This window comes from Sturnus vulgaris, chromosome 9 (assembly GCF_052056855.1).
Source record: "Sturnus vulgaris isolate bStuVul1 chromosome 9, bStuVul1.hap1, whole genome shotgun sequence".
In the NCBI taxonomy this organism is placed as follows: domain Eukaryota; kingdom Metazoa; phylum Chordata; class Aves; order Passeriformes; family Sturnidae; genus Sturnus; species Sturnus vulgaris.
The window spans coordinates 21,303,671-21,318,184 of NC_142251.1; the positions used below are offsets into that span (position 1 = coordinate 21,303,671).

At 37.2% G+C, this 14,514-nt stretch overlaps 1 protein-coding gene across 3 annotated transcripts in view; it reads right to left on the reverse strand.

Moving 5' to 3' along the window:
• The window catches only part of VAV3 (vav guanine nucleotide exchange factor 3), a 145,897-nt gene that overhangs the window by 108,080 nt on the left and 23,303 nt on the right, over positions 1-14,514 (reverse strand). For all 3 annotated transcript variants that reach the window (XM_014885387.2, XM_014885371.2, XM_088170092.1), the window contains exon 2: positions 9,671-9,787. In XM_014885387.2, coding sequence (XP_014740873.1) covers positions 9,671-9,787 — 117 coding nt within the window. The remainder of the gene's footprint in view (positions 1-9,670; positions 9,788-14,514) is intronic.

Genomic DNA, 14,514 nt, shown 5'->3' on the forward strand with positions numbered 1-14,514 from the left:
AGAGCAAATAAGTTCTACAAGGGGCTGCCATATACACAAGTGCTTAAAACAGACATTTATATGTGTGTATATATATATAGTACTTATCAAAAGAGATGGTTGTGACCAAGAGATAGGATAAAATCATAAGAAGCTGCAACAGCCAAGTAATAATCTTAATGTGCACAGCTATTCTCGGCTAGCCATTTGTTTCAAACAACTATTAATTTATTATCTAAGTGAGGAAAGCATTTGAAAGAAAGCTTGAAGGTAAAGTAGATATTAAGAAATTAGGTCTTACTCCTTGTTCTGCTGCTTTTGAAGGCATGAATACATGGCATGGGATCATTCCACTGTATGGCAGCTACAACCTTTTGTCAGGACTTTGACAGTGATAATATTTAGACAAGTTAAGTCAACTATTTGGACAGGACTGCCACAGGCTTTGCATTGTGTCCCTTCCTCACGCCACGTTTTATTCTCCAAGACTTCTGTCACTCCTAGTTATGTCCCCAAGCCCAGACACGACTCCCAAGGTATATTCAGGTACAGCAGAGGGCACACAGCTGGGGCTATGCCTCATACCACTCAGGAAGATTATTCTATTTCTGTCTAGCACTGGGGGAGGAAAAAGCTAAATTATGCCCTACTGAGTCACTATGCAATCAGCTGTGAGTTTTGGACAACAGTGAAGGCTGAATGGGAATTAATGTAAAACTCCCCAACCCACCAGTGACCTACATTCAGTTTTTTGCTCTACTCTCCTTCAAGGGCACAGGCAGTCAATCCTCCCTCAATAAGCCACACATTTTGGTTAAAAGTGGATTACATAGTACACTGAATTATGCAGCTCGTATCAATTAGCCACTGCAGGAAACACACATCGTGTGCTTCCACAATGTCACTGATGGAGTTTTGCTCAAATTAGTTCTACTTTAGAAACACTTTATACCTTCCAGCAACTTAAAGTTGGCTTGGGGAATAAATTTTACTTCTGTGAACTAGTCCTCAGTCAGCTTTTCCAAAGTAATTCTGTGAAGTGTTTCTTACATGTTCTCAGAACAAAATGGGATCCAGTTGAAGCCTTAAATGCAACCTACTCAAACTTATTTACAACTCTAATTTGGCAATTTTATAATATTATAAAGTTAAAATTTGTATATGACAATATGCTCAATTTTCCAAAACTTCAAACAATATCCTTTTGTCAGCCCCTTCAGCATTGTGCTGCATTACAGAGTATAACTATTACCTGAGGCTCTTCACAGGCTGGTATAGAGACCCATACTGGCATATCAGTTTTAAACTCTACCTGGTCTTATTTACTTGTAGAGGTTAGCAGTAGCTGAAGTGTGCCATTTAATTTCACTTCTGCTAGTAGTTTTATTTGCCAGCACTTTTATTTCTTCTCTAATGTTATTTTCTACTTACCAACTGTCATTATGTACAACTGTTTCTAAACACATTGCCAAGTTTATCAGCTAATAGATTCATTCTAAAATTTGACAGTGAATTACTTAGTTCTTGAATGGTTGGTTTGGAAATAAAATCCTGTGTTCAACTACCAATGTTTCACCTTCAAAATCTCATGAAGAAAGCCACGAAAACGCAAACAACCTGTTTAATAGAACTTTTCCAAATAAATCTCATTTCATGCATCCAAGTTGCATAAACAACGTTTAAGATCCAAAACCTACGATCCCACGTTTCTGCTCTAACACGTTTTGACAAGAAGAAAAAGTCATGTCCCCAAACGTTTCAGTGTTTACACAGAAAGATGCATTAATTTTCCAAGCACAGTCCTTGTGAGCTAATCAAATAGAAGGTAAGCTTTTCAGGTTTATAGATAAATACGTTGCAATACAGTCTTCTGGCATATTTTTCCATTACTCATCTATTCAAGTACCCATGCTTTTTAAAGGCATGTGCAGCTGACATTTATTCATAAAATTACTGTCAGAATTAAGAGTCAGAGAACACAATTCTTGTTAGCAAACATCTCTCTAGCCTTGTCACCACCTCTAACACAGTTCGCAAACATTTCTCATTAATTCATGCCTAATTACTTTTTATAAAATCCTCAAATGGTGTTCCCTGCTGCAAACCATTCACTGCAGCTTTCACTTCCACTGAAATTGGACAGAAAAAGCAGTGAATGAATTTGCAAGCAATCTAACAACCAGAGCATGCTTCAGGTCAAACAAAGCCTGAGCTTTTGATACTTACAAAGAAACAAGCAGCAGCCACTGGACTTTTCACTCAAGTACACTCCTGCTTTCCACAGCCCTCCCAGCCATACAGAGCTGAAGGCAGTCACCCCCTTGCCCGCAGGAAGAGGGGGATCTCTGCACACTCAGAAGAGAAATCCTGGCCTGCCTGGCTTTCCCCCAGCACAGCAACACCTCCCAGCTGTGGTGCAGGATGGCACAGCAGCTCCTCTTGGAGGATGCTCCACATGCCTAACTCTTCAAAGGAAATCACAACACTGCCTAGGTGATGGGTTAAACCACATTGCCCTAGCTGCCAGCTTGTGCCTCTGGGGTAGAGTTCAAGAGTAGCCCAATCACACTGGTAGAGGTTTAGCACAGACACCCTTCAATCACCTTTTAAAGTCATGATATACAAGAGATAGGGGGAAGAAAGGCAGAGGGGAGGGTTAGGAGGCATCTTTCAGTACTTCAAATCATTTCAATGGAAAAAAAAGGAGGCAAAAACCCAACTTAGCAATTATACTCAGTAATTCTCTTTTTCCTTCTAGAATGGAGCAATGAAAGTGATAAAATTTAATATTTTCTAACTATGAATAATAATACATCAAGCCAATTGAACTCCTGTTGTCATTAGCACATACAACAAAAGACATTTGGCAAGCAACATGGGGACTGATAAATATTTCAAGTTGTTCCGTTTTCAAAATCATTTCCATTTGTTTGCACTTCTTTGCCTCCTTATCTTCGATTTTGTCAAGATACAGTCAGCTAAGATTCAAAGTGAACTGCAGGAAACAATAAGAAAAGCAGGCAAGAGTGCAAAACTATATTCCAGGTAATTCATAGTGTTGCTTGGGTCAGCCTTTTGCTCAGAACAAAGGCCAGGCACAGAGGAACCACACTGAACATTAGGAAAGAACAGTTTACCAGCACCATAGTAATTAAGCTAAGCTTGATATAAAGATAAACAAAAAAGAAACTGAATATCTTTTATTTAGGTCTCTCACAAAATAATTTCCCATTTTAAATGGGGTGTCCATTTTACAGCTACTTTAGAATAAGCTTCTTAATGCATCTTGAAAACGAACTTTTTATTTCAAGACAGACAAAAAAAATGTTTCCTACCCTTCTCTGGCAGTGAAAAATTTCACTGTCACAGAAAAAAATACACAAACCTCTTCCAAGTTGATAAGAACTTCCTCTGCAAATCACTCTTTTATTATCTTCTGGTTTTATTTGTAGTCTATATTACTGTTATTTACACCAGTATTTGTAAATTCAGGAAGTCTGGGTTTTCAGATGTCATTTTCACCACCTTCTGGTTACTGAAATGCCTGTATTACAAGCACTACAGGGAATTAATAAGGTTTAAAAAATTTGTATAAACAAATGTGTGAGAAGATTTAAGTCTTAAAACCTGCTAAAGCTACTTATGCTTCAACTCCCCTCTTCCTCAAAAACTTCATCTCAAAAGGAAATGTACACTACCAGAATTCAATGTTATGAGTTCAGTGTCCTCAAGATTGGTCTTGTTCAAATGTTATCTGTGTCTGATTGACCTTCTTAAGAACAAAGACAAGCACAGAAACTCAGTTTTATTTTCTCATATTAACCTTGTTAACCTTGGCTTTCTAATTTATAGTATTGGCTGAAAAACTACACAAAACTACATTATAGAAGAACAGAAATATCCCAAGCACACCCTTGGATAAGAATTTTTCATTAATGATCAAATATTTATAGTGCATTCAATGCTTTGTTACATGGTCAAACCCAAACATTATTGTTACCCTTTTCATCAAATGGAAACAAACATCACAACTTGAAAAGTTATGACCTGAAAGAAATTAATTAAAATCCATTTTGAAAGATCAGTGAGGTAGGTGATAGTCCACTAGTATTCTAGAATACAAACATGAAAGATCATAATCTGGAAATATTCAGGCCTACATACATATGCTCATGCAGAAGCTATAACCTCTTGCTAATGCTTTTAGGTTTATTGAAGTTATATGCCCAGAAATTTTTAGACTACTTGGCAATGATCACTACAAGTGTTACAATTAAGGACACTTAAATTTATCTAGCATTGGTAATGGTTTCCCTGGTTACATCACAGCAAACCATTTCTGCAAGTTATCAGGGACGTTTCAAAAAGGTGGTTCATGAGCTATACCATGACTCACCACACTTCTTCACCCACCTCAGTGCTTTGCCCAAAACTGATTTATGTTCCTTGGGGCTAGAAGTGATTTTTTTACCATTTAAAGGATGCTTTTGTGAGGCTACTAAGTGCTTAACTTTTATGTGTTTCCATACAAACAGCAGTGATAACTAACAAATAAGGTCCCTGCGGGTCAAACATTTCAGCAGTTTTGCAACACTGTCTTCTTGCACATTTTGTTCAATGCATCTCCATGGAGAAGAAGGCTGAAACGTGTCCATTTCTTCTGTTTCTTTATTCCTCCACACACAGAAGTCCATCCTGGAGAAGTTCAAGTGTCATTCATCCCAAACCAGTCCATCTCACTGAAATGCTACTCCTGAAAACAAGCCACTTTCTTGAGCAAACCACCAAGACTTTTTTTTGTAGTTTCTTTTACAACTAAAAGAGCTCTGAATAAAAAGGGACAATGAAGATACAGAGCTCTGCATTTAATGATTGAACTGATAAAAGCAAGCCTATCTCTTTCTTCATTTTAATATCTTTACAGAAATATACTGTAACACTTTGGCATGTTCCCCCACATTCTGCAGTTTTATCATAATTTCATGTGCAAAAAGTGATCATATTTTGCTCTATTATCCCACTGATTAAATTCAGGAAACAAAACATGAAACAACTGCAGATAATCTCAACTGTTTCAGTTTTATTGAAGATTTTTTAGACACTTTTCCAGGAAGGATATATAGTTTTTCAAAATAACAGTTGCTTTTTGTTGTGTTGATTTTGGTGGGTGTATCTCATGCACATCTGTCCAGTCTTCCTGGAATCCATTAAACCTGAGGGAATACTAACACACCAGGATTCTCAACTTCAGCATGACTTTCTCCTGCATCATTGCCCAAATTTCCTTTGCAATAAGGGAGTAACTAAAATGATCCCCAACTACATGAATTGAGTATGTGCAACTCAATATTTTCACAGCAGTTGCTTGCTTTTATATAAATCAGCCTTTTAAGTGTCATCAGAGAGCTGCACTAGGCATCATGTTATATGCTTTTAAAAAATTAGATGCTTATTTCATTGGTGGCACTTGATATTTGATCTCCTTGTTTTTTTAAAATCACAATTGAATATTGTACATTATTTCTAGACATCTAATGCAGGATCCCTACAAGGGAGTTTGCTATGTTCATATTAGATCAGTTATCTCATAAAAACACTCCATGCACTGCTACACATTCTTTTGTGTAGTAAAAGAATACTGCACAATGTAGCATTCTTTTGTGTTCTCTTACACATTTCATAGGAAATTTAAAAGCACAGCACACAAAAGGTGTTCTGACACTTTCTGGACACCATTTTCCCCCCACAGGACCCCAAACACAGCTGAGTCCAGGGAGCATCTGCTGACATCAACAGAACTAATCCTCAGATTCCCATTTCTGCAACACATCAGTTACAAACTTCCTTCAGAGAATAGGGATAGCAACAATTTGTTGTGGAGCACCAAGCAACAAAGGCTGCTGTTGGAGGAGGGCTCCAAGCTGAAAGAACAAGTACCAACAGCATTTGCTTATTCTGGCACACAGGTAGAAAGAAAGAACCTGACAACCCTGCGGTAGTGAAAAATGACTCTCCAGCATGGAATTCATAATGAAAACACTGTCTGGCACCTCCAGTGTGTGGGAGAGCATTTCATGCTCTGTCAGGAACGTAATGCAGCAACAATGAAATTTACTGATAGAAAGGTGAATGAGTGGGAATGGGTGAATACCATAGAACTCCAAGAAAAATCAAGCTATATATGATTTTTTAAAGCACGATTTAAAGAACCTTCCTATGCAATGTAGCCCCTCTTTTTTCAACCACAGTCTATCTAAAAATAAGAAACTGTGCTGCTATATTTAAAACAGAAGAAAACTCATCTTGTAACAGCTAATATCAATATGTACATATATCAGCTAATATCAGAATGTACATATTAAACACACATGAGGTACTTGCTTCCATTTCTTAGCCTATTCTTTAGCTATTTACATGTTGCTACTTCAGCTTCACCTCTGATTCCCATCCACTCCACATACACCCTTCTTTTTCTCTAATCACTGAGAGATCAAAGTCTCTGAAAAGTGGAGCACAAAGTTCAAGTCAAATTTTCATATGCTATGTCAAGGCAAAGCATCAGGAAACAGCTCATTTACCTCTAACTACTAAGTGCAAGTTTCACCTTACAACGAACATTTTGTAACCAGTATTTCACAAGGCTGTTAAAAGTCTTATGACCATATTGGCAGGATACTGCTGCTACTTCTACAGTGCTCTGGATTTGTCTGCCATTTTCTTTAAAGACTTGAAAAATATCAGAATATTTAAAAAAAAAAATACAGTTGCCCTCACCAAGTCTCTCACCTTATTTTTCCCCTTCAGCCTTACTTCCTTGAAGGCATGTTGTTCATTGACACACGCCTATTGTTCCCTCCACTAGGATGTTTAAGTAGTCACTGAAATCTGTCATACTAAACAAAACATCCCATCTTAAGATGACGAATTCAATAGTAATTTCTTTAGAAATTAAACTGAAATATTTAAAAGTCCTAGATAAGGTTTATGGAGTTACCTCAGCAACAGTTTATTTATATCTCACCACTACTAAGTACTTGCCAGCTTCTTAGATCTTAAGACAGCTTCCAGTACATTCAAATGCATAAAAGGTAGTGCATATACTCACCACATAACCCATTTGAGCAAGAGTTTAGAAAACTCTTTTAAAATCATACTCCCCTTTTTGTTTGCACCTGTAATCATTTCAACATCATTACTATTTTGTACACATTTAGAGAGAGCAGTTCAAAGAATTCTGTTAGAAATCGCAGGCTAACTTGGTTGTAGTAGCAGGAAAAATCTGCAGCACTATTTTTTGGCCTTTTGCACACATACAACTTCTGTTCAAGGAAGCTGGAGATGTACAGCTGCATTGCAGTTGTTATTCACAGGAAAATATAATGAAGGGGAAAGTTGAAAAGCAAAGAAGAACTTGAAAAAGATACACTTTTCTATTCTGACCACTGTTACCAACAATCAGAATTTCCAAGTAAGTACGTTATCAGATATGGAATTGAAATCTCATGTCACTTCGAAACATTTTCTGCTGACTGTGCAAACAGTACACTTACAGGTACACAAATAACTTAGCATACTTATCTTGACTTGCAATTTTATTAATTTCATACAGTTGCCATTTTTCCTTCCACTTCCATAGATGGCCTGAAGTTCACAGCCCCTTCCAGAAGCTCACTATGACCATGTACTCATTTACCCAGGCTATGAAACAGCTCAGCCCTTCTGAACACGGCCTATGCCAAGCTCCACTTGTGCAGGGCAAGTTCCCACACAAGCACTCAATGCTGAGCAGCACAGCCATCAGGCACCCAAAAGCTGCCCAACACCAGGGCTCTGTTCACCCCAGCACAGCCATCAGGCACCCAAAAGCTGCCCAACACCAGGGCTCTGTTCAACTCAGCATCTCCACCTCTGCACGAGCGGCTGCTCCCACGCACAGAGCTCATCTCATGACAGGATCCCACACCACTCAAATTTGTCACTGCAATTTCACCTCAGAGCTTTTCAAGAAAGGTAACCTAGACTAGAGAAGTCATTGCTTAGATGCACCAAAACTGGATAGCCAGTGCCAGGGATAATTAGTGTATTTGTGCTATATAGTGGCTGCAAACAGTAAAAAAAGCCATGTCTCTACATTCAAATTGGCTTTGGGAAGAGAAATTAAATAGTAAATATCATGGATGGAATTTTTTAAAATAGTTATTATACTTACATAAAATCATATTCCAAAATAAATTCTGTTAAAATTACATATCAAGGTTACCAGAAACATTTGTGGATTAAATTCGCCATTAATTCAGAAATTATTTTTGCTGGGTATTCAAAGATGCAGCAAGAATAATTTGCACTGTAAAATCTTTCTTTAAAACTCGACTGAATTACAAAACAGGATATCTTTACCTGGCACCAAATGAGAAACTTTCAGTAAGTAATTACAACATACAATATGAAAAAAATCCTCAGACACAGGTATCAAAGATTTGAATCAAGCATTGAGATATCTGACTTAAATACTTTAAATAGGACATTGCTAGCACACACAGAAAAAGAAAACCCAACAATTTTTGCACAATCAAAACAAAAACAAATCTCATTTTTAACGAGCCAAATGTGTACAAAAGGACCATATTTTAACAAAAAGCTTTGTCTTAAATATGATTTATGAGGACAAGATGTTCAGCAAAACTGAAGAACAGGTGGAATCACCAGGTTATCTAATTTAATGCTTCAAGGACTTAAAACCAGACAAAAGGTTGAGAAAGCTAATTAGATATTTTGGTTGCTGATAATCACTGAGCCTTTTCAAACAATGATATTGCAGCCCTGATTCATTCTTGCACTCTTACATCATCTTTACCTCTCTGCCTACTTATAAAACGAACAGTGCATAAAAATCAGATAGTAAAATTATGATCTCTTTTATAATGCAATAATGCTTAAGATATACTAAATTTGAATAAATGACTATTTTTAGTGCTACTTCAGGTAATTTTTAGACATTTTCCTGTGAAATTAGGGTAATGATACTATGACTCAAAAGCAGAAACTGAAGTTGAACTAAACACATGTTGTCAATGACAGATCAAACAGATACGTAGGAGGCTGAACAACAGACTGGAAAAAGCTTTACATGTAGAATAAGTAGTCAGACTTACAGAATATACTGTAAAGATGCTGTGTAAATTAGAATAGTCAGATTAACCTATCATAGCTAAGCTTTACAGCAGGCTAGGAAAAAAACAACTGTCAAAAAATAATTTTACAAGGGCAAATGATCTGGGTGAATTTCAATCACCTGAGACTAAAGAAACATGTTCTGTGCCACAGGGGCTCAATGTACAGGCCCAGGGTTTCTGAATCCACACAACTTATGCCAGAGTGATTTCACCAGACAGCACTCACCCACAGCTGGTTATCTTCTTCCATTTCATTTCCCTTTAACTCAGCATCTTTCAAACCATTTATCTTGGCTTTTCACACGCTCAGAACTTTCCTGCCAAGTGTTTTTCTCTGCCCTTTATTAGCCCCTCCAATATAAACCTGCTTTTTCTGCTTTCTTAATTCTTCCCCACTATTTTTTCATAATGAATGCTCATCCATTAGTTACAACTTCTATATCACAGCTACCAGAAAAGTCTTCTGTGCACAAGTAAAACACAGGTGTTACTTGGGATATAATCAAGAGCATCCTTACCTTTCCAAAATCTCTCACGTCAAACAAATCAAATGCTTCAAAAAGTTCACTTTTCTTCATTCCAAATATTTCACAACATGCAGAAAGAAAAGTCCTTATATTCTTCAAGCAGAGAAACTAGGAGAGAGAAAACAGAAGTGCTGAGTGTAAAATGCGTAAATTAGCATTATACTTGTTCACTTTAGTCACAAACACACCATATAATTCATCAATACAATTATTTCTAAGTCAGCACTTCCACTATGCTGTGATCCCCCACTGGTCCTAATTCAGCCATAAATGTTCTCTTCAGACTCAACTCTGAGTAGACAGATTGGGAACAGGAACTATTTTCTCACTTTTTACATAAACAAAAAGATGTAACAATAGACTATTATGTATCTAGTAGCATAAAGACAGACTTACTTTCCAGCTCTCTACAAACAGCACAAAACAAAACCTGTTACCTTAAAAAAATTATATTAATATGTGCATATTATTCATGTATAAATCAAGCACTTCACCTGTTATATTCTAGTTTGAATGTTTAACAAATGCACATGCACTGTTTTCATATACTAAAGACTTTATGAATGCATATTCTCCATCTGGCATACAGAAGCAGATGAAGCTTGCAGTGAAGTCATTTAAATTTACCTAGCAGAGATTTAAGATCCTCAGACCACCTTGATTTCTGTACTGAATCAAAGGCTATTTCCCTTTAGGTTATCCACATGCATCAATGATCATCTGAGTCTGGAAAAGAATAAAGCCTCTGCCACAATGATCTCTTTAAAAAGCCTTTAATGCATTTTCCTGTGGATTATTTTGTTTGCTAGAGCTTACCTGGCCAAAAGGCAGTAACTGTCAAGAGCATTGCTAACTTCAGAGGGATAGCTAAAAGGAATAATATGCACTCTTGATAACCATTAGCTCTGTGAGGTGCTAGCACCTTGTGAGGACATCAGCTTCATAAAGATACTGTTGTAGTCTTATGAGCCAAAGTGGAAAAGCAAATACAATATTTATAAGCAGCAGCATTTCAAAGGACCCCGCACCATGCTTGGAATATGCATTTTAAAAGTAATGACACAGCAACTCAATATTACAACAGAGTTCTGCATGTTTTAGTGGATTCACGAGGATCACTCATATTAGGATGGATTATAGAATTGCTATATGTTACAACTTCCTGTTTTGAGCAAAGCAGTATTTTTAATACTGAGTGTCACAGCTGTAGCAATTCAACAGGCAGCCCTACTTCACATCTTACAGAACTACCCAGTGAGACACAGGAAAAGCAGAGCCCCTGATGGACCACATTTACAGCAAGGGCACACACAGGAAAGCACTGATTCAAAGAGATGCTACAAGAGCATGGTTGTGGACATCAGGGCAACTAACAAACTCATCACAAAGCATCACAAAAACCATCCCTGTGCAACCCAAAGCTCCCAGGAAAGCACCTGTGGCTGAGCAGGGCCTCATCCACAGAAAGCATTCACAGCTGTCCTGAGTGAATCCACAGCCTCCACATTTCCCCCTTCCCAAAGAGCCTCTTGAGCATGTGCCTGCCAGCTCACATGGGGCAGTCATGGCTGGGCTGTGCACTGAGCTGCTCCAGGACAGCACTGCACGTATACCAGACTGCTTTTATGCCAAGTGGAATTTGAAGAATTAGTCTAGCTTGCTTAGTCAATATGGCAAGCTTATCTGGTTTTGCAAAGATTATAATTTTGAAGTCAAAATTGCAAGGTTAGAAGGCCAACAGATGTTCAGCATATGTGCTTCTTCCTCCATCACAATGGCAGAAAGAACCAGAAAATGAGCTGGTCTTCAAAGTGAGCTTTAAAAACAAAATGGTACATACAAAGTTATTATTACTGCTTTCTGCTGTACTTTTCCCCAGATTTTTAATTATTTTTCTTGAAAGCTATCAATGGCCACTGGGTTTGTCCAATGCACAATACTGATTCAACTTGAATACCCACCTATATTCTTACATCAAAATTTTCAAAACCACTAACAGACATGACTCTCACTGGAAAATTCTGCTGCCTTTTTGAAACCTACATTTTGAGCTTATATTAGTTAGTGCTGAAGTCTCCCAGTGCAAAGAAAGCTTCCATCTGCATTAAATTGTTTACCTCTAAAGGGAGCAAGAAGTTAAGGGAGAGACAGGAGCTGTCATGGGCCTAAAATCCGACCTAGATTTGCTAAAGAGCATTTTAGTGAGTTGCATTTAGCTTCTTAATATAGCTAAAAGAACCATTTAATGGATCAGCAGTTTTTCACAAACAAGATGTCCTCTCCCTTCTACAAAATCTCTCCAACTATTCTAAACAGACATCTCCCACAATAAAAGATAAAAATGACAGCATTTTCCCGATGAGATTTATTAGTTACTTCAAATTTAAATCAATTTGGAGGCAATTTTCTGACATCAACCTTTTGTTTAAATTATTGTTACTATGAATTATCTCTGAGCAGATTAGAAAGCGTATTACAAGAAATTACAAGCCCACTTGTTTTACGGAAATGTTAAAGCACCTACACTCTAAGTAATAAATTAAATTCTTTGGAATATTTTAACAGTAAGGCCAAAGAAGAATCTAATTCCCATCTTCCTCTGTTCCTCTTTTTCTGTTTCTTAACATGTTAATTTATTAACATGTATCATTATGTTAGAGAGGTTTGACCTAATTATGATCTAATATTCAAAAACCATATAACACAACATGTCTTGTAGGCTCTAGAAACCACATGGTAAGTGTCAAATCTGCCTGTGCTTCAGATGGGAGCACATCACCACTGAGTGTGTGCCAGGCAGTGCCTTCAGCAGAATAGGTGTCCTGACATAACACTCCCACCCCCTGCGAGTTCAAAGACTGCTTAGTAAGTTTGAGTTGACCCTATAATGATTCCATATCCATCAGTTTTCTCTTGTAAAATTAAAATTAAATTCTTGTTACTATTAAGCTAACCATATCAGCTACAAGGATAAAGCTGCAAAACTACTAAAACCAAAAGCGTGCTCATATTTAAATGAATTCATTTTGCACCACAATATATGAAAAGTCTTTTAAAACCCCTTGTTATATGCTACTAATGTTCCAGAAAAATTATTTGATTATATTACCCAGAAAACTTCCAGAATTATCTCCAAAACGTTATACTTCCACCTTCTAAAGAAACAGTTTCCCTCATTGAAAACAAAGATTTTTATCGCTGTGGTTATTGTATGAAGATGCACCAATTAGTAAGAGAAGACTCCAAATTAAAAAAGAGTATACTGCTAAAATCTAGGAAGTTCTATAAAAGACAGCCTTCCTTGCTGGCAGTAAGAAAAAGACACAATCACTGTGCAGTCTCTCATCAGTAAGTACAGTCCTCAGGATATTTGGAAACCTACTGCATTATTGTGTTCCTTTTTCAAAAGAAAACATCGTTTGGCACACCACAAAGGAGTTTCCAGAGATGCAGGAGAGCTAAACCTCACTCAACATCTCCTCCACAGGAAACACTGTCTTTCAGTACAAGAACTGGTTTCTATTACCAAAGAAACACCTTAAAAACATTCCCTTGGAATAGTAATGATGCAATTTTTTCACCCCTTTTTAAACTACATGGCTATATTAGGAGACAGTATCAGCCATGAGTACAAAAAAGTTAACACAGTGAGAAATACAAGTTCTCTCTTGCTGATGCACAGAGATGCCATGAGAGGAGACTACATCCAACACCAGAGACAGATGGACAGAAGTCATAACACCCCATTCCCACCCTGTGATTCTGTGACTGGGCCTCAGGAGCCTGAAAACACTTTTCAATATTAACAGATCATAATATTAATATTATAGATGATGAAAACATTTCTAAAGCACCCTAATGTTACTACAAGCCCATAATGTAGCCATTGTCAGGGCTGCTGAAATGATATAACTCCTGTGATAAACCACTGTGGTTTTATGGAATAGATTCTAGTGGCCTCTGATCCATTTTTGCACTGAATTTAATTTTTCAAGAGGTACTAACACCACACTTATTGAAATGACAAGCAAGGTTGAAGAAAAAAATATGTCTACCATCTTAAAAAGGCAGGTATGGTATTATTGGGATTGTATTTGTCTGAACTTTAAACATAGGACAGTGGGCAAATCAAATTATACCAAGTTCCATAGAAAGAGTATGCTGTTTTCTCCCACAGTATTTGCCACTTCACACAAAAACATTTATTTGAGGCTTTTTCCACACAGAACACGGTTGTATGCACTGACAAATGCACAGAAATATTTTATAAAGGGTACTGAATAGAAATGACTAATTAGATACTAAAAGCACAGGCAGGACTGAAGCTGCCCACAGGGAAGAATGATTTCTCTAACCAGACCTTTAATGAAGTGAAAGATGAAATGCAGAAGAAAAAAGGGGGGAAAAAAATCCATATAACCTCTATTCCCATAATGTAAGAGGTATTTCTCAAAAAATATATTTTGACATTGAAGTATTTCAGTGGAATAATGGTCTGTTTGATACAGACCATAATAGTCAGTATCTAGATGTATCCTTTGTACTAAAAGCACTTCTACAGGCGTTCAGAAACCAACACAAAGAGCTCTGAAGATCAAACTGCGCCACAAGACATTTAATGAAATTCCAGCATAGCAACACCAGTCAGGCGAGTGAAAACTGAAAGGCCAAGAAATGACAAGTATTCAGGAAAGACAGAGTTCTAATTCACTTTTTTTATTATTTTAATTACCAATAGTGGGAAGGGGGGAAAAAAGCTATTTGTATTTGTTTCAACTTCCACCTCCTTTTTATTATGATGATTGAGTCACAAGCACAGATATTTGGTCACAAGC